Source organism: Aulostomus chinensis, chromosome 24, assembly GCF_037954235.1.
Source record: "Aulostomus chinensis isolate RoL2024-O1b breed Wild chromosome 24, RoL_Achi_v1.0, whole genome shotgun sequence".
In the NCBI taxonomy this organism is placed as follows: Eukaryota; Metazoa; Chordata; class Actinopteri; order Syngnathiformes; family Aulostomidae; genus Aulostomus; species Aulostomus chinensis.
In genome coordinates, this window is record NC_141343.1 from 4,715,899 (window position 1) to 4,734,761 (window position 18,863).

Below are 18,863 nucleotides of genomic sequence, written 5' to 3' on the forward strand. Positions count from 1 at the left end.
CCTTCAGTCACACCTGGAGCAACTGAAACCTGAACTCATGGCAAGAGTGCAATCACTGTCGCTGCTAATTCACCGCGTTGGCTAACGACTACATCGGCGCAGTGTGCGTTCAATCCATCTTCACACACATCAGGCTCATCCACTCCTGTGTTTCGCCTGGACTGATTAAATCTCAGCTACAGCGTGATTTATAGCTCCTCAGGTCTGACGCGTTCCCTTTCCAGCCACCCTCGCCTCCTGGGTCTCCCTCTCTGCAGACGCCGCTGCTGCGTTCCAGCCATGCCTTTAAAGGTGAAGTGTGCAATGACAAACAGACTTTGCAGGGCCTGTGGCCTTTCATGGGAGGGAGCAGAGGAGCAAACAGGGGGTCAGGATGAGCAGCGAGGACGTATGCTCTATCGTGGACCATCTGGAAAAGACTCCCCATTTAGAAATTAGTTGCTAAATTCTTTATTTGGACATTTAGTGGCACTGTCACTCTGCCAGGTAAGTGGGAGTCAAACCAAGTCGAATTCCAGGCCTGCCTACGCTGCATCTCTTCAAGATTCTTCTCCCTGCTGTTTAAATTAGTGGATTTAACAAACCCTTCAAGGGGGGAGGAGTTCGCACCTTGTGATGGCCTCAGTGCCATTACTGCTGTTGTCACCTATAATGAGCCCCAGGTTTACGTTGAGATCTGCGTGTAAATGTGGCATAGCAGGATGCTGATGAAGGCGGAGGCAGGTAATTAGGTGAGTGCACAGCAGCGGGACAAAGATGGGGAGACAGTGCTCGCTAATGAAAGCAGGGCTGAGATCAACACCATGGCGATGACTAACTGCCACGTCCGACTGAGCCCCTGCTCCTGTCTGCTCGTTGTAATTATTTTCCTTTTTTTTTGCCCACGATTCCCCTTGTGTATATTGATTTTTGCTCTCTTCTTCCGAACAATATCTCCGTCCTCCTCCTCCTCCTCCTCCTCCTCCTCCTGCTGTATGATTTGTTGCCGTTTCTCCTTTCATAAAACCCTTCACTGTGGAGCCAATTATGGCTGGCGCTCCTAATAAGTGCAACGCTGGTGCAGGATGAGGTGGCTAGGAGTGATGCAAAATACCAAGGGTGGCCTCTCCACAGGCTTGGAATGATTGCACTGCAGCCGAAACGGAGAGAAAGGAAGAACAGAGAGGAAGAGGCTTTTTTTGTCACAGCAACTTGATTTTTTTCACTTAGTCTCTTAAATCCTTGAAAAGCTTTTCAAAGCTCCTATCGTTCAGACGAAGCACCACTTCACTTTGCCATGGGTTTACGGTCAGGTAATCCGACCGAGAAGAAAAGGCTTGCATCTGCACGTATGAGGGCAGATGTTGATAACTCGCCTCGTTTGCATTCTCTCAATCAGACGCTGACACAAAGCGAGCTTGGTGTTCAGAACCGGAGAAGTTAATCAGTCTCACGCTGTTCAGCCCAAATCATCCTGAAAAGTGACTTTTCTGCCTCCCACAAACACTTGACGGGCTGTTGAACTAGAGCTGTTAAGGCTTCCCGACATCCAGACAGGCAGTCGGTCCCAGATTACCAGTCAAATCCCACAGCTGCGAAGCCAAAACATGCGGGGATAAAGCAGCGGCGAAGATGTGGCAGAGCAAGTCATCATCAGGCCCGACGCTCGATAAAGCCTCCTAATCCTGAGCTGCTGTGTGGGCAGTGGAGGAAAACCACCTTGAATCAGCACAGCGTGTTTAATGGGACAGGTGATGGGGGGCGGGGGGGGGGGTTAAGGTAAACCTGACCTCGCTCTTGTGTCAGCAGCAGCCAAGGAGGAATCACAAATGCACATTTGCTACATGATGTAGCTGGAGGAGACCTCCTCACCCCAGCACCCCCTGCTGTGCGCCGCCTCAGCAGCTCACTCATGCACTGACATCACACCTCTCTGCATCCAAAACCTCCAGGCCAGTTCATTAGGGGGGAAAAACCATACTGAAAAATAAAGTGCAAATTCTTGCAGAGCTCACTGCCACAACTCAGTTCCATCACCATACATGGAGATATGATGCTGCAGCGAGGATGAATGCAGGGCTGAGGTGACGGACACCAGCAGCTTCATTTTTATTTCCTGATTTTCTCTCAAACTCCCCTGCATCCACCAGGAGGAATTCTGAGGGTCTACATCAGGGGGAGGCATTCCTCCATCCTCCCCTCAGGCCCCTCCCTCCTGAGGATGACTGTGCACAGGTCCATCAATGCCATGTGTGCCGGGTTCAAAGCTCCAGCAGCAGGAGTGAATTCAGACACGATGTTCTGCTGCACCCGCGGTGTCTGGGAGCCGAGCAGCTCAACAGTGCAGAAGAAGAAGAAGAAGAGGAAAAGAAACGATAACGCTGCTCTTTCTGCAAGTCCGAGCACAACTAAGCAGCCCAACCCCGACACATCAGCAGCCAAACAAGCATCCACACGCGCGTCTGGGTGCGAATCAAGTCGGGGGGGGGGGGGGTTGTTTTGTTTTGTTTTTATAAAAAGAATCTCAAAAAGGCGGCGGGGGGGGGTTCGCAGTTTTTTCCCCTTAAAACAACAACAACAACAACAACAACATAAGAATAAATGATCGTCCTCATCAGGACCTCGCGCGTAAAAGCTTCACGAGCGTTCCGCGGTTATCCGTGGCGTCCCGCACATTTCTTACCTTCAGAGTCCCAAGCTTCCAGACGACATGCGTTACATCACCAGCTCCGCCGGAGTGGGATCACCGGGTCCGGCGGTGTCAGAGACCATCGAGGGCTCACCGGGACGGAGCCCTCAAACTCTCCTCTGGCGCTCTCGGACGCGGCTCGCAGCGATGAGCTCAGCGCGAGTGTTCACAGCTGGAACGTGACACGCGGTCCAGCTGTGCGCGCCTCCATCACGGCCCCGCCGCAGAGCCACAGTCCCGCCTACCGGTAGAGCCGCGGCAACACCCGCGCCGCCGACGAGCAGACACCTGAACCACTCATCACACCGTGTACAAGTACACACAAGTACATTAATCAACACTTCTGCGTTTATATGAATCAGACAGCAGTAAATGTACGGGATACTACTCAGTACAGAATACTGTAAATATCCGTGGATAGTAACAGAATATTTTATGCACCATTTATCATCAAATCTTCTGAATGAAAACATTTGATTGTCACCTGTTGAGCTCAGAGGTAGCCCTGCCCACTCTTCTTACGTCACATGTTGCATTCTCACATCTAGGAGTTAGGCCTACTTCTCATACTACAACTACTACTACTAGTATCAGTAATAACAGTAAAACCGTGTGGTGGCAGCACATTGCAGACGCTGTTATGAAGGTGAATCGTAAATCTCATTTCTAGTCTTGTGTGTCACAGGCCGACAAACCGCCTCCATTGGCAGCTGGTGAAGAACCACGAAACTCGTAGAGTGTCAGAAAAATTAACTAAAACTGGCAGCCATCGAGTTTTTATTAGAAACGCGTTCAGTCTCCTCAGTTAGACACGACTATTTACCTACAGTGGCGCGTCACATGCCTTTAACCCGGGATAGCAAGATTTCCGACAGTTCTGAAGGCATCATTTGCGAGCTCTGCTCCGCCAGGAAGACTCGGAGGACCTGGTCCGCGGCTGGTGCTTTTGTTTTACTGCAACAGAAAATGGTGAAACTGTTCCTCACGATGGTCGTCTGTTGAGAGTCTTTTAGGATTCATGGCAGTAAAACCAGACGGCCAGAGACGTGGCTGACGTCGCGACCTCACCTGGCGGTTGTCGTTTCTGGATTCATTGACACTTTCGGACAGAACTTAGGCTGTCATTGTGTAAGTTGTCTCCTGATCACACCATCAGTGTTGTTCATCATGTGTTAATAATGGCGTCCGATGAGTTCTGTGTATTCATTATCGATTGATTGATTATTGATTGCGGTCGTTCTTCATGTTGTGACGTTCTGGGTGTTATGGTTTTTCGGGGATTCTCTCTTGAGTCAGTCAGTTGCAGGAACCGCGGTGACGCGGCACCGACAGGAGGAGGAGATGTTTGGGAGCCGCGTCACCTCCTTCTCCAGGACGGACAGCGAGGAGGTGGGGGCTCTGCTGGAGGAGTGCCTCAGGGCCGCGAGGACCCTTCCAGCCTCCCCACAACGCGCGGAGGCAGAGCGGCGGCGCTACTGCGGCTGCAGAGGTCAGACACAAGATGGCGCTGTTTGGCTGATTCCTGGTTGGGGGGGGGGGGGCATTAATGAATTGAATGTTTCGGGCTGAAGGCTGGAGCTCCTCAGGGTCCTGCACCCTTCTAGAGGAACTGTTGGTGAAGTCAGGTGTGTTTGTAGTAACGTGACTCCGCCCCTCCAGGAGCATGTTCTCACTGCCACTCTTGTCCCTGCAGACTCACTGTGTGCAGAGCTGGCGTCTCTCCTGCAGGAGGCGGTGGACATGAAGTGGCCCTTCGTCCCTGAAAAGTGGCAGTACAAGCAGTCGCTCGCAGCCAGTGACAAGACCAACCTGAGTGACCTCATCAAGCCTCACCTGCCGCAGCTCCTGGTAGGCGTCACACAGCAGGCTCATGTGCTCGCAGCGAGGTCCTCATGATAGCTTTACTGGCGGGAGCCTCCTCACTTCCAAACAAACACCTTGTGTGTCCCCAGGCTGTCTTGAAAGCCTCCATCTTGGCTCAAGAGGCACGCGTGGCGCTCGCGGCGGTCTTCCTAGTGGACCGCTTCCTCTACTGGACGGATGAGTCCAGCCGATTGCTGAAGATCGCCAAGCTGCTCCACAGACACCACCCTGAGGTCCCTGTGGCCCCTCAGCTGGTCATACGGCAGGCCAGGGTCTACCTGAACTCAGGTACGGGGGGGGGGGGGGGGGGCAGTACTTCTACTGCAGTGGTTTCTAAATACCGTATTGTATACCTTTGTGAAGTCTGCTCACCTTGACCTTTGACCCCCACAGTCTTTTCAGTTCAACCTACAGCGAACAGAATTTGAAAACTCCCTCCAGGCTGCTCATAACCATGATATGATGCGGTAGTGACCTTTGACCTTTGACCGCTGAAGTCTTTTCAGTGCATCCTTGAGTTGTGCTCAGTTTGATTGATCCCCTTCAACGCTTTGAATCCCGACCTGAAGCCAGCAGCAGAACACCGCATTTCTTCTGGACTTTTGTATCACGACCACAGTTTCCTTCTTCTTTCTCACAGGAAAACTTCAAAAGGCAGAGTACATTCTGAGCAGTCTGATCAACAGCAGCGGGGCCACAGGTCAGTCCCTGTCCCGAGGGTTGTGGTTTACTGATAACTGATAGATGTCTTTTTTAACCAGATAAACCTCCCCTCTCCCTGCATGCAGGCTGCTGGGTCTACCAGTCCGAGAGCGACAGGGCTCTCGTGCAGGCTGTTAGTGTTCAAGTGCGGGGAACGATTCTGCAGAAGCTGGGTGAGATGAAGAAGCCAGTGTGACGCCGCGCAGCTGTGACATCGTGTCTGTTGTGACGGTTCATGTCTGTGGGACGTTTCAGGCCTGTGGCTGGAGGCTGCCGAGCTGATCTGGGCGTCTCTGGTTGGCTACTTTGCACTGCCTCAACCTGATAAGAAGGTAGAAGAATGTTGTCGTCTCAGGCGTGCGGCGTCCAGTCTCCACGCCGGTCACTGAAAATAAAATCCGCTCATGTTCCAGGGTATCAGCACTTCTCTCGGCATCCTGGCCAACATTTTGGTGTCGATGAACGATGAAGACTTCCGGGTTTTTACGACGAATCCTGACATTGATCTAGTAAGTCCCTCCGATACGTTGTTGCTCTTATGGTTCTGGCTGCTGTGATTCATCGTCTGGTTGTTTGGGGCAGCGGTTCCTTGGGGACGGAAGTCATCGTCTTCTCTCAGCAGCCGAGGCAGCTAAGATGGCGGTGGTGTACAGCCAGTACACTTCACTCTTCGTGCTGACCAACACGGTGAGTTCCTCTGTTGAGCAGAGAGAAGTGAGGTGGCCAACATGAGGACCGGGACCACGGAAATACCAAGCTGAAGCAGAGTTTGTGTTAATTCACTGTCTCTCTGTCTCCAGACCATTCAAGGCACCTGCTTGTTGTCGTACAGTTTCTCGGTGGAGTGTCCTCCCGCTCGGAGGCCCTCCTTCCTCCTGCTGGCCAGAGAGGCTTTCGTTATTGGCCTCCTCACCAAAGCCGAGGGCGAGCTGGTCACCAGCCAGCAGGAGCTTCACACCTTCATCAAGGCCGCGTATTCCCTCGCCGTCACTCACAAGTGGCTCGGCGCTCCTTCAGAGGTTGTGAAGCAGGCGACACAAGCTTGCCAGAAAGCTTTAGCTCATTTCTGTGATTACTGTCATGCAGGCACCCAAGACAAAGACGGTCTTTGTGTAGAAATCCTGCAGCTGATCACCCAAGTCAAGCGTCTGCTGCAGGTGGAGCCTTTTCTGAATTCAGACGGGGGGTCCTTCATCCCTGACAGCTACAGAAAAATCAAAGACATGGCGGTTGATTTCACGCTGGATAGTTTCTCCAAGGTGATGCGGAGGTTTCAGAAGTATCACTCGTCACTTTGTGAGATCAGCAGTACAAACTGCAGAGGAATGAAAGAGGAAGTCGATGGAGCCGGGGTGTGTATCACAGCGCTGGGGACAACCGTCAGCACGCTGCCCACTGAAGGCAGCGCTGAGGCCTCCAAAGGGTCGAAGGATGCCTCCCCAGGCAGAGAGCAGCCACAGCAGAGAGTCTCAGCTCAGCGGGAGGCGGGTCCAGAGAGCAGCAGTGACCGCGGCGGGAGCCACGCTAACGTACGTGACATCAGCTGTGCTACCACTGAGGAGAGTGATGATGATGATGATGCAAGCATGTTAGAATCTGCCAATGAAAGCAAGAAGCGAGACAGAGGCCGGCCCTCTGCCGTCCTGAGATCTGCAGCGTCCACCTCATCATCCTCCAGCGCAAGTCGTGATTCTGAGAAGTTCGAAATGCTACAAGCCGCAACAGAAACAGAGACGGCAGATGATTGGATGACGGATGTGGTGGGTGTGTCACCACCAGGAAACGAAGGGACAGCAGAGTCTTTATCCCAACTCATCCTCGGCGTATCCTCCTGCTCTTTAAGTGACAGTTTCAGTTCTCATTCATCGTGGGAAAAAGTCTCAGCTGATCTGAACTTCCCTGCATCCAGAAAACCTCGGACACCAGACCGAGTAAAAGCAGGAAGCTGCCCAACCAGCAAATCACCAGAGTCAGACGGGAGCTTCTTTCTCCTGGGAACGCCTGAGTCTGACACCGGTGAGTCAGCTCATAACCCCACGCACATGAACCACACACCCAGATGTCGGTCCAGTGACATGTCCAAGCCTCGGCCTCTGGAGGAGGATCAGAACACTAGGATTCACTCTGCCAGCAAAAATCATGCTGCCACCAACACCACCGCCCACCGTGCTCCACCCACCCCAGAAGAGTGTGCCTCGACAGAAACCTCGGAGAATTCATTCGAGGTGCTCGAGCTGAACGAAAGTGGTCACAGTGAGGTCACGTGTACAGAGAAGGGGAGTGTCCCTGAGAGGAGGAACCCTCGGTGCCACAGCTGCAAGAACAGCTCTCTAGCTAGCGCCGCACCTGAGGGTCGGTACTTCCTGTCCCAGCAGGATTACCTGAGTCTGCTGGCTGGAGTTTGCCATGAATGTCTGCTGAAGAGACTGCAGAGTGACAAGACGCACTTCAAACTGAAGCAGTACGGCACGGCACACGGTAGGTAGGACTCAGTCCAGAATGAAATACGCCAGCGAGCTCTTGATGCTTGTTGAATCCTGTAGCTCCTCCTCACCGCAGCAGCGTTTGGGAATGATGAAGTAAATCTGGAGTGGATTGACATCCCGTTTCACGCAGCCATGTATGGTGTCCGGAATGAGTCCTGGAACCCAGAAATAACTAGAATCAGAACCACTTGGGGAAACTGGCATGATGAACATCCCGTTCCCTCGTCTGTGGGATTTTCCTCCCTTCGGATGTTTGAATGTCGAGGTCGTCACACACAGCTGGTTGTGGTGAATCTGTACTCCAGAGTTTAACGTTAGGGCCTCATGGTTGCGTTTAAAAATCTTAAAAGTGATACCAATGCTGAGCAAACCCCACTGGCTGTGTGAGGAGGGGACCTGGAGGCTACATGCAGCGCTCTCCTGCTGATATTTGGCGCAGCCTCACAGGACGTGACCTGTACGTAGCACAAGTTTTTCCATTGGTCTGATTCTGGTACATCCGCTTCCTCGCCTCTTCTAGGTGCTCTTCATTTAAAGTTCTCCAAAGTCACAGGACTGTGGACAGCGAGGGAAACCTGTGTTTTTATTGGACAACCGATGGGGATGAAAGGCAAGCAGAGAACTGCCATATGGGTCCAGTTTCTACACCAGGAGGAGAGGTTGAGCAGGTCTGCAACTACGCCTTCTAGTCACGAACCCCAACATGATGGCAGCATCTCTGAAGTTTGTGTTTCAATCTAAATCCTCAGTTATGTGGCTAAAGACTACCTGGAGCCGAAGGAGATCCAGTTCCACCTGAAGGATGTGGAGCGGCAGATGACGGCCCAGTATTACGTGACAGAGTTCAACAAGAGCCTCTACGACAAGGAAGAAATGGCTCAGATTTTCTTCATCCCCTCTGAGGCCCTGCTGGTGAGGACAAATCAGAGACAAATGAACGTGTGAGGCATGGGAGCTTTACTGTGCCGCAGGTTTGGCAGTAAACCCCTGAATCCATAACGCTAAGAAGACCCACTACACACAAATGCATCATCTCTGTGGCAAACTAGTGCAGAACTGCCTTGGGCTGAGATTGAAATGGGCTGTCACTCACACTTCTGTGTTTTAACAAAGGAACTGAGAAGTGAGAGCCTAGTGCTGCTCTTCTGACCACAGATTGGTGGTGGATGTCTTTGTTTGCTGAGCAGATGCTGGAGGGAAGTCAGATCGTCGGTTGTGTAACGGTGGAACCTTACATGCTCGGGGAATTCGTCAAACTCACCAACAACACTGGCAAGAAGAACAAGAGTTCCAGGGCTACAGAGTACGGCCTCGCCTTCGGACATTTCACCTACTTGTTCTCCGACCAGCAGGAAGTTGTCGTGGACCTGCAAGGTGCGTGACGTGTGCTGAACGTCCGTGCTGACGTTCGTCTCCAAGGCAGCTGTAAACCTCTCAGTTCATCCTCAAGTCTCAGTGGACGTTTGCGCCAAATTTGAAGCAACTTCCTCTCGCCATTCCTGAGATAACACATTTATGTCACGTGGCAGTGACCTCTGACCTTTTACTCCTCCTACATTTTTTTTCCACAGGCTGGGTGACAGGTAATGGCAAAGGGTTGACTTACCTCACCGACCCCCAGATCCACTCCACCAAGACCGCCAGAGGACCCTCAAACTTCGCTGGGCGGGGAATCAGGTTCTTCGTGGAGGAGCAACATGGACCCGAGTGTAACCGCGTGTGCCGGCTGCTCAGCCTGCCGCCGCTGACCCTGCACGGTCCTGCTCACACAGGCTGACTCGCCACTGCGTTCTCATCTGTCATTATGATGCTTATAACCGTGAAACAACAGGTTAAAATAATTATCATACAACAATTAATGTGTCATTTCCTTCAGACTGTGCCTTTGGCTGGAGTTGTGCTTGGATCCTCTCCGTCTGGACTCCAGGCCCAGTGACTGAAGGGCTGGATTGTCGCCGGACTGGATGAGCAGAAAAAGAATCAGCTGACACTGACAAACAGAGTCAAAGCTGAAATGTAGCGACGTCTGTTTACTGCTGCTGTTGAAACTCACCTGTTCAACTTTGGTCTAATAATAAAGAGTTGGTTGCTTCACATCAGCAGCAATAAACTGGAAACAGTTGCTAAATCGTTTTACCCAACATTTCAGGATTTTGATTTAACAGGGACGAAACAAAGGCAGCGCTCATTCCAGTGATGGAGGACTGCGATAACCTCCAGAATGATGTTTGGAAGCCATGTTTATTCTGTGCTAAACAGGAATTGCCATTAATCACTCAGTACGGTGGTCAAGGGTTACACCCTGGCGAGCTAAACGGTTTAAACTGAGGTTACGCAATTCACTTTGTTATTATGAGAATTTATGACTGTACACCTTTGAATTACAGGACGGCAGGATATGAGGTATACGTGTTTAAACGTCCTGCCCGTCCTATTAGTCCCTGGATCAGATCCCACCTGGTTCCTCGGTTCAGTTCACCGTGACGTGTAACTTGTTCCGTTACGTCATTTTATATTTTAGACCATTTAGATCCTGTGGACTCAAATTAAGAAAAAAAAAAAGTTTATCCTGTTCCTCAATGTATGTATTCTGTTGCCACAAGTTACATCACATGGCCTCAAATTCAAGATCGAGGGCTGAATAATTAGGTGGCGACTGTGATTGCTGTTCTTATCGGAGGTCATGTGACCCATCATCAGCCCCACACCTTCAGCTCATATGACTGTGAGGTCATGGTGAGAACATGTGACCTTCCTCTCCGCTGGGAGGACGTACGTCTCGGGTTTTATCTGTGTTTCCGCCCAGAGAAGGCAAACATTCCTCCCCTCTCACCTCCATCGGCACGCATCCACACTCACCTGAACGTGTGTGACTGACGAATGTGTGGTTCTGCCCCCATAGCTCAGCCACGCACAGCAGCAGGTGTGGTTTAGTTGGTTATGTTGGTTGATTGTGGATACAAAGAGTAACCAGTGTGAGTCGACTGCTCCAGCAGCTAGGAGAGTATGCCAGGGTTCAAGGTAAAACCTGGAGGCGGGACTTTGACCCGGAGCCTCTTGGTTTATAAGGAAGTACCTTCCTCCTCCAACGCCACATTCGCCTGACAGCTGCAGCGAGACGAGTCTGACTATGAGAGAGTTGGTGGTCCTCGCGTGTGTGCTCGCTGGCTGCCTGGCCCAGACGCCTCACCCCTGCGGTAAGTCTCAGAACACAGACGAAGATGAGAGGCAGAGGTTGATGCTTTCATGTCTGGACACACCTGATAGGTGTTTGTGATCATCTCTTCCAGCCAGTCCCCCTCTCCTGAGCGGCGCCCTCACTGTGGTGAGTCCTAAAGTTGAACCTGAGCTCTATGACTGTAAATATCTGTGTGGTCCTGTTAATGTCTGCTCGTGCTCCTGTCCCGGTCCAGTCCACGCAGAACGAACAACTGTGGACTTACACCCAATACCTGTATGACGCACTGGGACAGCGGATACGACTCAGGGAGATGGGCATCTACCAGAATAAATCCTTCACCTACGACGCTCTTCTGCTCTTCAGAGAGGTGAGAGAAGCATCACATCTCATCCAGAATCTAGGAAATCACCCACTGCACTGCGTGTGTGTGTGTGTGGGGGGGGGGGGGTGCAGGTGACACGTTATCACAGTTATTGTCATATTGATCTGAAATAACTGCAGTAATGTTGTTAAAATCATACATTTCAACAGTGTTGGTGCAGTAAAGAGTGGACGTGATGAGGGGCAGAGGTGAGGCGGCCTGTGAGAGTGGATACTCAGTCCTGTTCCATCGGTTTACAGCACGAGGAGAGAAAGATTTAACAAATTTGACGGATGAATGTAACACATCAGTGCAGGGAGTTTCAATCCTCTCTGGATGACATTTATCTTATATTTGTCTCTAAAAATGTCCAAAAAATGCACAATAAATGTGGACTCAGGGAATCAACTGGAGCGTTCGGTCCTCCATTAATCTGAAATGTCCCGATCAGTGGTGACGTCCATCTTCTCTCCATCAGGGTACCATGTATGAGATTAACAGCTCCGATCGTACATGCAAGAAAGCACCTCTGAGCACAGACTTCCAGCCGTTGGCCATCCCCAAAAACTCTTCCCTGCTGGGCCAGGCTGTGCTGGGCAGCTCCTCGGGGCCTGGGCAGGGACTGCTGGTCAACACCTGGTCAGGTGATCTGCCCAACCAAACAGGTGAGAAGTATTAGGTAACAAGTCAAATGAACCAGCGCATATGGAGCCAGTGAAATCACACATGTTCTCTCAGGCGTGACGAATATGTCACATGACCGACGGCCGAGGTTTTTTTTTTTTCCCCTCCTTCCAAAGTTTCTTTTATTCACGTAAAAGTAAAAATACCCAGATCAATAAAAAGTCTCCAAAAATTCTACTGAAGTAAAAGTAGAGAATTATGTGAGTTTACTTAAGTATCTGCAATAAAAGTACACATTCTGTATAATGTGTGTGTTCAGGTCCGACCTCTACAGGTCGCACTGAAGTGGCACAGTATGTGTGTATTCCTGGGATACTAAACTGCCACACGCTTGCTGACAGAGAGTTTGTTTGTGCCGGTCACTTTCGCTCTGTTTCTGTCTCGGGAATCAAACGCTGAGCTTCTGGGACTCGGCGTGATGCCGTGTTCAGGTGTCGAGTTTCCCTGAATCTCTGAACAAGGTCAGAAGGGCTGTAACTCTCCCTCATGTGTCACTGATCCTGCAGGGAAGTACGTGACCACCGTCACTGAATTCGGATGCATCCCCGTCAGCACTGCGTACCAAACGGACCAGTTCGGATGGGTGTTGATCAGGTAAAACACCTGCACTTCCGTCCTGAGGACCTGATGGGGAAGTACAACTGTGTGTTCCTGTGGTGCAGTAAGAGCACAGAAGCTTCCATTAAAAAAGAACAAGGAAAATAATGTTTGTGAAACCCATGACAGCTCAACTCAGCTCAGCCAGGGGGAGGGGGAGGCCCTCAGGGGGGCCTGTTGTTGGTGCAGTACATGAGGACCAACAGTTGATGAACTGTGAGAACCTAAATGAGCTCATGGGGAGACCAGAGGTACTTGTACCTGCTCGTGTGATGATGTTACTGTGTTGCTTCTCTAGTTTCTTCAACAACATCATCGGGATCTCTGACCCGAGTCAGCTCAACCCCCCAGACTTCTGCCAAGATGGAGTGATGAGGAAGGAAGCAACAGATTTCCTCAGCTTGTTCCTCAGGAGGAACTGATCGCCGCCACTGATCACTGGCATGTGTCGGAGATCTGTCGTGGAACCGGCGTGCGCCACCTCTCATCTCTGAGGCTTTCAGCAGCTTCGTGATCTCAGACTTCTACTGGATGCAAATCAGACAAATCAGATTTCTTTTTCGCCAACTCAGACAAAATGTGTTCCTGTTGCGTCTGCGTGTTCTGCTGCCCTCCAGTGGTCACACAATGATGCATTTGTGCTTCTGTAATAATCAGAGGCTATTTCCTTAACACAAAATAAAACTGATTTTTAAAAGACGGTGTTGGAACTTGTCTCTGGGGGCCACGCCTGCGTGTCTGAGGGTTTGAGATGATTCAGATTCCACCTTCAGCTCTACTTTGACACACTTGTGTTGTCGTTAACACTCAGAAAGATAAGTTGTTTCTCACCTCGCGCCCTCTCTCTCTCTCGTATGTAAAGAAACATTAAAAAAAAAACACCAGTGAAGAAAACGCAACTGCAACCTGATGCCTCCCTGACAGCGTCAATCAAACATGATCATTTTTGCAAAGGCTGAACTTGGTGGGTCACTTTTCCCTCGTGGGTGCATTAATCACCAGATTTAGCTTCAGCTTATTGTCCTCTGCAGTGGAAGCGCGAGGCCACAAGTGCTGCTGAGGAGGAGCAGACGAAAGCATCGGACAGAATCATGACACAGTCCCAGTTCAGATGTTCCCATCAATTATTTTGCTTGTCCACATTTATGGATTCGTTGCAGGAAACCTCTGGACAACGAAAGGACAAGTAATATTTTATCAGGCTCATCAAAATAATGGATTGAGCCTGGAGTGAAAAGAGTAAGAGTTCGATGAGATGTACTTCAAACATATAAGTACCACAGGGAGTACATTCACGTGCATAAATATACATTTATGTGAAGGCATAAATAGAAAAACTGCCTGTTTGTGTATTTGGAAGAATTGTTACATGAGATGATGTGGATTCTATGGGAAATGACGTGTGTGTGTGTGTGTGTGTGTGTGTGTGTGTGTTAGTCCGAGTTGGCAGGGCTTACCAGAATATTTCAAGCACCAAAACACAATGTTGTGTGTGTTTTGAATACAATTCTTTGTTTTCCTTTGTTCTTTATGATCATATTAGATTTATTATTGGTGGCACAGTGGAGCAGTGGTCCTCACTGTGGCCCCCCAGCAAGAAGGTTGTGGGTGGAGCCCCGGCTGGAGCACAGGGTCTTTCTGTGTGAGTCTCCATGTTCTCCCTGTTCCTGCTGGGTTCTCTCTGGTACTCCAGCTTCCTCCACAGTCCAAAGACATCAAGAGGGACCAGGTTAATCCAGACTCTAAATTGACCGTAGGCGTGACTGGGAGAGCCAATGGTTGTCTGTCTCTATGTGTTGGCCCTGCCATGGACTGGTGACCTGTCCAGGGGGAAGGCTGCTGGGATAGGCTCCACCCCCACCACCCTGAACAGGAGAAGAGGGAGAACATGGAGGGATTTATTTGATTGTTCATTAAAGGTTTGATATTTAAGAAGCATTTTTACAGGAGAAAAGCTGGCTTCGACCTGTCAGAGGTTGATTCTCTCTTCTTACAAAAGCTGAAATCCTTCCATGAGGTCTGGAGCTCATGTCTCCACCCAGGAAGTACAGGATGACATCACACACCCGACTACACTCCATATTTCCATATTGTCTCTGCCTACCGTTATTGTGGCAGGACAGGCTGCTGAGAAAACCCCAAAACCTGCATGCTGGCTGGGAGTCTGAACAGCTTGAATATAAGGAAGTGAGCAGTCAGCGGGGGGGGGCGCCTGTGTGTCTCAGTGTAGAGGACAGTGTCTACCGGCATGCAGCATGAGACTCCTGGTCCTGTGTGTGTGTCTGTCAGCGGGCAGCCTGGCACAAAGTCCACAAAAATGCAGTAAGTTCAACCCAGACGATGAAGTGACGAGTGAATCTGAATCCTGTCTTCACGGTTGGGAGGAGAAATCATGAAAACGTTGCAGATTCGATGTGATTTAAGTGATTTATGTGATTCAAACCCCTCCTCCCTGACAGCGTCGCCCCGGCTGCTGACGGGAGGCCTGTCTGTGGTAAGTCCTCTCCAATTCTGCTGCTGAGCGAACAAACTTTCTTCACTTTGATTCAGTTTGCAGCACCAAAGCATCACGAAGGTGGCGTGGAGCGAGTCGGCTCACCGTCACTCCAGCGATGGTGAATGATTGTGAGTAAATCAATGTCGCTGCTCTCCAAGTTCACGCCAAGCGACGAGCTGATGGCTTTTGCCAAGTACAGCTACGACGCTGTGGGACAGCGGATCCACCTGCGCAAGTTCGTATCATCCCACAATGAAACCTCCCGCGTTGATGCTCTTCTCCTCTACACACAGGTGAGACCCTCACACACACCACGTCCAACAAACCAGGCCCACTAACGCACAACTCCCTGTCCACCAGGGCGTTGGGTACGACATCAACTACAGCAACAACACTTGTTACAAGAAGGCCCTGGCCGTCGACTTCCACCCACTGGCGACCCCACCCAACGCCTCCCTGGTCGGCCAGCTTGTAATGGGAAGCTCACCTGGCCTGGGGCGCGGTGTCCTGGTCAACACCTGGGTGGGGGAGCTGCAGATAAATGAGAAAACAGGTAAGATGAAACTCTACAGGAGGAGGCCATCTTTGTGTTTTGCAGCAAACCACATTCCCTGATCCTGAGGAGCTCGGCTCCTGTAACCGGCCAGACTGGTTGCGCCGCTCCATGCGCTGACCTCTCACCTGTGCTTCTGCAGCAAAGTACGTGAGCACCGTCACAGAGCTGGGCTGCGTTCCTGTCAGCACGCTGCTGCACACCAGCGCCAGCGGCTGGCTCGTAACCAGGTGAGCACAGGCACCGCCGCGAACACAGGTGTGTCACCTGGGGGCGTTTCCCAACATGTCGGCCGGCGCCCTTGAGGGAGCACACGTGACCCCGCCAATCTCACTGGCGTCATTTTTGTTTTGATTAAATAAAAAATCACTTTGAGTTTAAAGGTACAAAAAAAAAGAACATTTCCTTCCTGGTCTTCGCAGCTCTGCTGGTGTTTCAGTGTTTGGGGGGGGGGGGCAGTTGTGGACCCTGGGGGGTCCCTGGGCAGCAGGCACACGGCGAAGTCCTGCATTTTCAATCTAGATACTTTGAGGCATAACTGCAGAATATCTGGAATGAGGGAACAAAAAACATCGTCATTGGATTGATGTGGGAAACCTTCAGAGTTCAAACCTGTGCCGTGAACTACCGCAGTGAATGGAATACAGACGTATTTAATGTGCCAACACACACACACACACACACAGGCCCTAGAGCCTGGCAGCAGGAGCAGCAGCTCCTATATTCACATCATTCATTTTTCATGTTTTCCTGCTCTCAACAACAAACCAGCAGATACTTGGCTCATCGCTGCATCGTTGCGGTGATTTCTTTTCTTTTTGACCTTCAGCTTCTTCAACAACGTCATCGGTCCAGCGGACCCCCAGCTGTTCGTCCCTCCACCTCTGTGTGCGGACGCCCAGCTGGAGCAGACAGGGGAACCCGTGACCTTCTTCAGTTGGTTCTAGATGCCCAGGATTGAACTGTAATGATGTCCCAGCGTGATGATGTCATCGGGGAGATTTCCAGTGATGCTGCAGCAGCATGAAGGAAGGACTCCATTACACTGTAGTGTGTGTGTGCGTGTGTGTTAGAGCAGTTCTATAAGAGAATCACATCATTTCACTTCATTGATTGGATTTGACAGCGTAGCTCTGAGCTGCTGATGCAGGTTCGTCAGAGACTTTCAACTCTTAATTGCTGGGTTGACAGCAAATTTATTGGTCATCGGTTTAAATGTGAAGTTGCTGTGACGCAGGAAACACGGAGAAACTGTTCACGTGACAAAGACGTTCACGGACGCAGTGACAGTTCATGATGATGAACTTCTCACGTTAAAGACCCTGAACCACTGATGAAGGCATCACGAGGTCAGCGTGACGGCAGGCGGGACACGCGGCGCTCCACCGTGACTCCTGCTACAGCTGGACAGTCACACTGCTGACCGCCGCCACAGATTAGAAACACATTGGATTTTCTGTTGCGCAGGAGAAAGTTTCCAGCATCACATAATTCCTCTGTTTAACATTTTCAGAAGTGTGTAGTTGTGACGCATCATTTTTTTCAAGTTGCTGAAATCAAAGACATGTAAATTCTCTGAAACCCCTCGCTGACGTGGGTGCGTCTGCGTGGGCTTCAGGGACACGTTTGAAGGTATTTGTGTTTCAGTTTTAATCAGATGTGACGGCACAGAGAGGAAAAATACACTCGATTTATTCTGTAATCAAAGAAGAACCTGCAGTAAATCCACCTTCAGGGGCAATAAAGTGTACGTTTTCGATTAAACCTGGACAGAACGTGTGTTTCTCGTGATCTCTAGGACAGAGCGTCCTCGGCTTCACTGAACGACTTTACTTTGTCGTCCTGTGGAGCGAAGCTCCGCTGGTTCCGCGTCAAACATCAGGTGAAAACGCACATTCATGATTGGCTCGTTTGCATTCAGCATCCCGGTCCAGTGAGCTGGCGAGGAGTCACATGGTAGCAGTAGTAACACACCCCCCTGAGTTCCCCCACTTCCTGCACCCCCACATCTGCCGCCATCACGCCCCGCTCCTGAGCTTCAGTCTCCAACCACAGCATCCTGGCGTCGGGGTCCTCGTCTGAGAACTGGAGCAGAGACCCGGACCTCCGCAGCGCCATTAGACACTGCCTCAGCACCAGGCCAGCCTTCCCACGCCCTTCCCTGGACCTCAACAAGGCATCGGTGGTTCCCTTATCCACGATGAGGTCCAGGCTGCCGGACCTGAAGTGCTGGTGCAGCTGCGTACAGTCCAGTTCTACAAAGTCCAGCAGTGAGGAAGAACTGTGAGGTTGGATGGGTGTGGCTCGGACATGTTCCTGCATGAGTCTCACCGCGATGGGGGAGATGTCTGCACACGTGACCTGGACAGGGTGAGGAGAGTCTCTGTAAATACAGGGTCCCAGATCAGAGGTGCCACAACCCAGATCCAGAACCTGGAGCAGGGCATCTGAGTGGGACGTGCTCTGCACCAGGGGCAGAATCAAGTCCCGGACTGATTGAAAGCCAAAGAACCACTCAAAGTTCCTGAGGGGGGAAGACCTGCTGCTAGTCTCGGCGTAGAAGCGGTCCCACGTGGCTCTCTTGTCCATGTTTTCAATCAGCTCCTCTGGACACAAAAACACGTGGATTGTGACGTCATGTTACCAAAATAACAGCAATTATCAGGGAAACAACTGACAGTGACTTCATGTTAATTCACTCCGACGCTTGATTCTCTCGTGATTGTGTCATCGTCCAAATTAGTTGAAAAACACACTGAACGACTAAAAACACAAAATCCCCCAGAACAGCAGCGAGCTAACCGGCTAGTCAGCTAGCGTGCTAACCTGCTAGCTAGCCGAGAAGCTAGCAAGCAGGTAGCTACAGTAGCAGCCCGCGTGCTGCTCGACAACACATACCTGTCAGAGAGGAGTGACGTCGCACACACACGCCAACGACCCTCCGACTCGTCCCGGCCAACGGCTTTAAATACCGGGACATTGCTACTTGGGGACCGGGCCCGTCTTCACTCTTGAACTCTCGCTGTTTGGCGTTTCTGCAGGTGCTGCTTCTGATTGGTTAGTTCGTGTCCAACGTCACACCAAGCGTCACAGCACTTGAACGCACACTCGCGTGTAACGTGTCGGTGACCTGCTGGTGCATTGACCCCCCCTGAAATAAACGTTTTTGAGATTCATTTGGAAAATTCAGTTGTGATGGATCTGGAGTTCGTTTCCACTGAGTGGAACTTCTTCCCTCACAGGGAGGAGAACCAACATCTCACCTTTGGTT

At 50.9% G+C, this 18,863-nt stretch overlaps 4 protein-coding genes across 4 annotated transcripts in view; 2 read left to right on the forward strand and 2 right to left on the reverse strand.

Moving 5' to 3' along the window:
• Positions 1 to 2,928, reverse strand: part of LOC147238423 (RAS guanyl-releasing protein 2) — a 37,344-nt gene extending 34,416 nt beyond the window's left edge. Inside the window, exon 1 of the mRNA XM_086198191.1 lies at positions 2,663 to 2,928. The gene's annotated coding sequence lies outside the window, so the exon portion shown is untranslated. The remainder of the gene's footprint in view (positions 1 to 2,662) is intronic.
• A 596-nt stretch (positions 2,929 to 3,524) lies between these two features.
• Positions 3,525 to 9,502, forward strand: alpk1 (alpha-kinase 1). Its single transcript, XM_086198187.1, has 14 exons — positions 3,525 to 3,796; positions 3,965 to 4,157; positions 4,362 to 4,516; positions 4,621 to 4,819; positions 5,172 to 5,231; positions 5,320 to 5,406; positions 5,489 to 5,565; positions 5,647 to 5,742; positions 5,816 to 5,920; positions 6,034 to 7,711; positions 8,240 to 8,387; positions 8,469 to 8,631; positions 8,907 to 9,093; positions 9,291 to 9,502. The coding sequence occupies exons 2-14, from the start codon at positions 4,010 to 4,012 to the stop codon at positions 9,494 to 9,496; spliced, it is 3,309 nt and encodes a 1,102-aa protein (XP_086054313.1). The 5' UTR covers positions 3,525 to 3,796; positions 3,965 to 4,009; the 3' UTR covers positions 9,497 to 9,502.
• A 1,189-nt stretch (positions 9,503 to 10,691) lies between these two features.
• Positions 10,692 to 16,913, forward strand: epdl1 (ependymin-like 1). Its single transcript, XM_086198239.1, has 12 exons — positions 10,692 to 10,916; positions 11,010 to 11,044; positions 11,133 to 11,267; positions 11,740 to 11,926; positions 12,452 to 12,539; positions 12,841 to 12,956; positions 14,727 to 14,864; positions 15,002 to 15,036; positions 15,198 to 15,332; positions 15,400 to 15,592; positions 15,735 to 15,822; positions 16,422 to 16,913. Exons 1-12 carry the CDS (start codon positions 10,850 to 10,852, stop codon positions 16,537 to 16,539), a joined length of 1,335 nt encoding a protein of 444 aa, XP_086054365.1. The 5' UTR covers positions 10,692 to 10,849; the 3' UTR covers positions 16,540 to 16,913.
• cskmt (citrate synthase lysine methyltransferase) lies at positions 16,781 to 18,692 on the reverse strand. The gene is made up of 2 exons (XM_086198194.1): positions 18,491 to 18,692; positions 16,781 to 18,198 (listed from the first exon to the last, which is right to left on the reverse strand). The coding sequence occupies exons 1-2, from the start codon at positions 18,570 to 18,572 to the stop codon at positions 17,510 to 17,512; spliced, it is 771 nt and encodes a 256-aa protein (XP_086054320.1). The 5' UTR covers positions 18,573 to 18,692; the 3' UTR covers positions 16,781 to 17,509.
• Between the last annotated feature and the right edge of the window lie 171 nt (positions 18,693 to 18,863).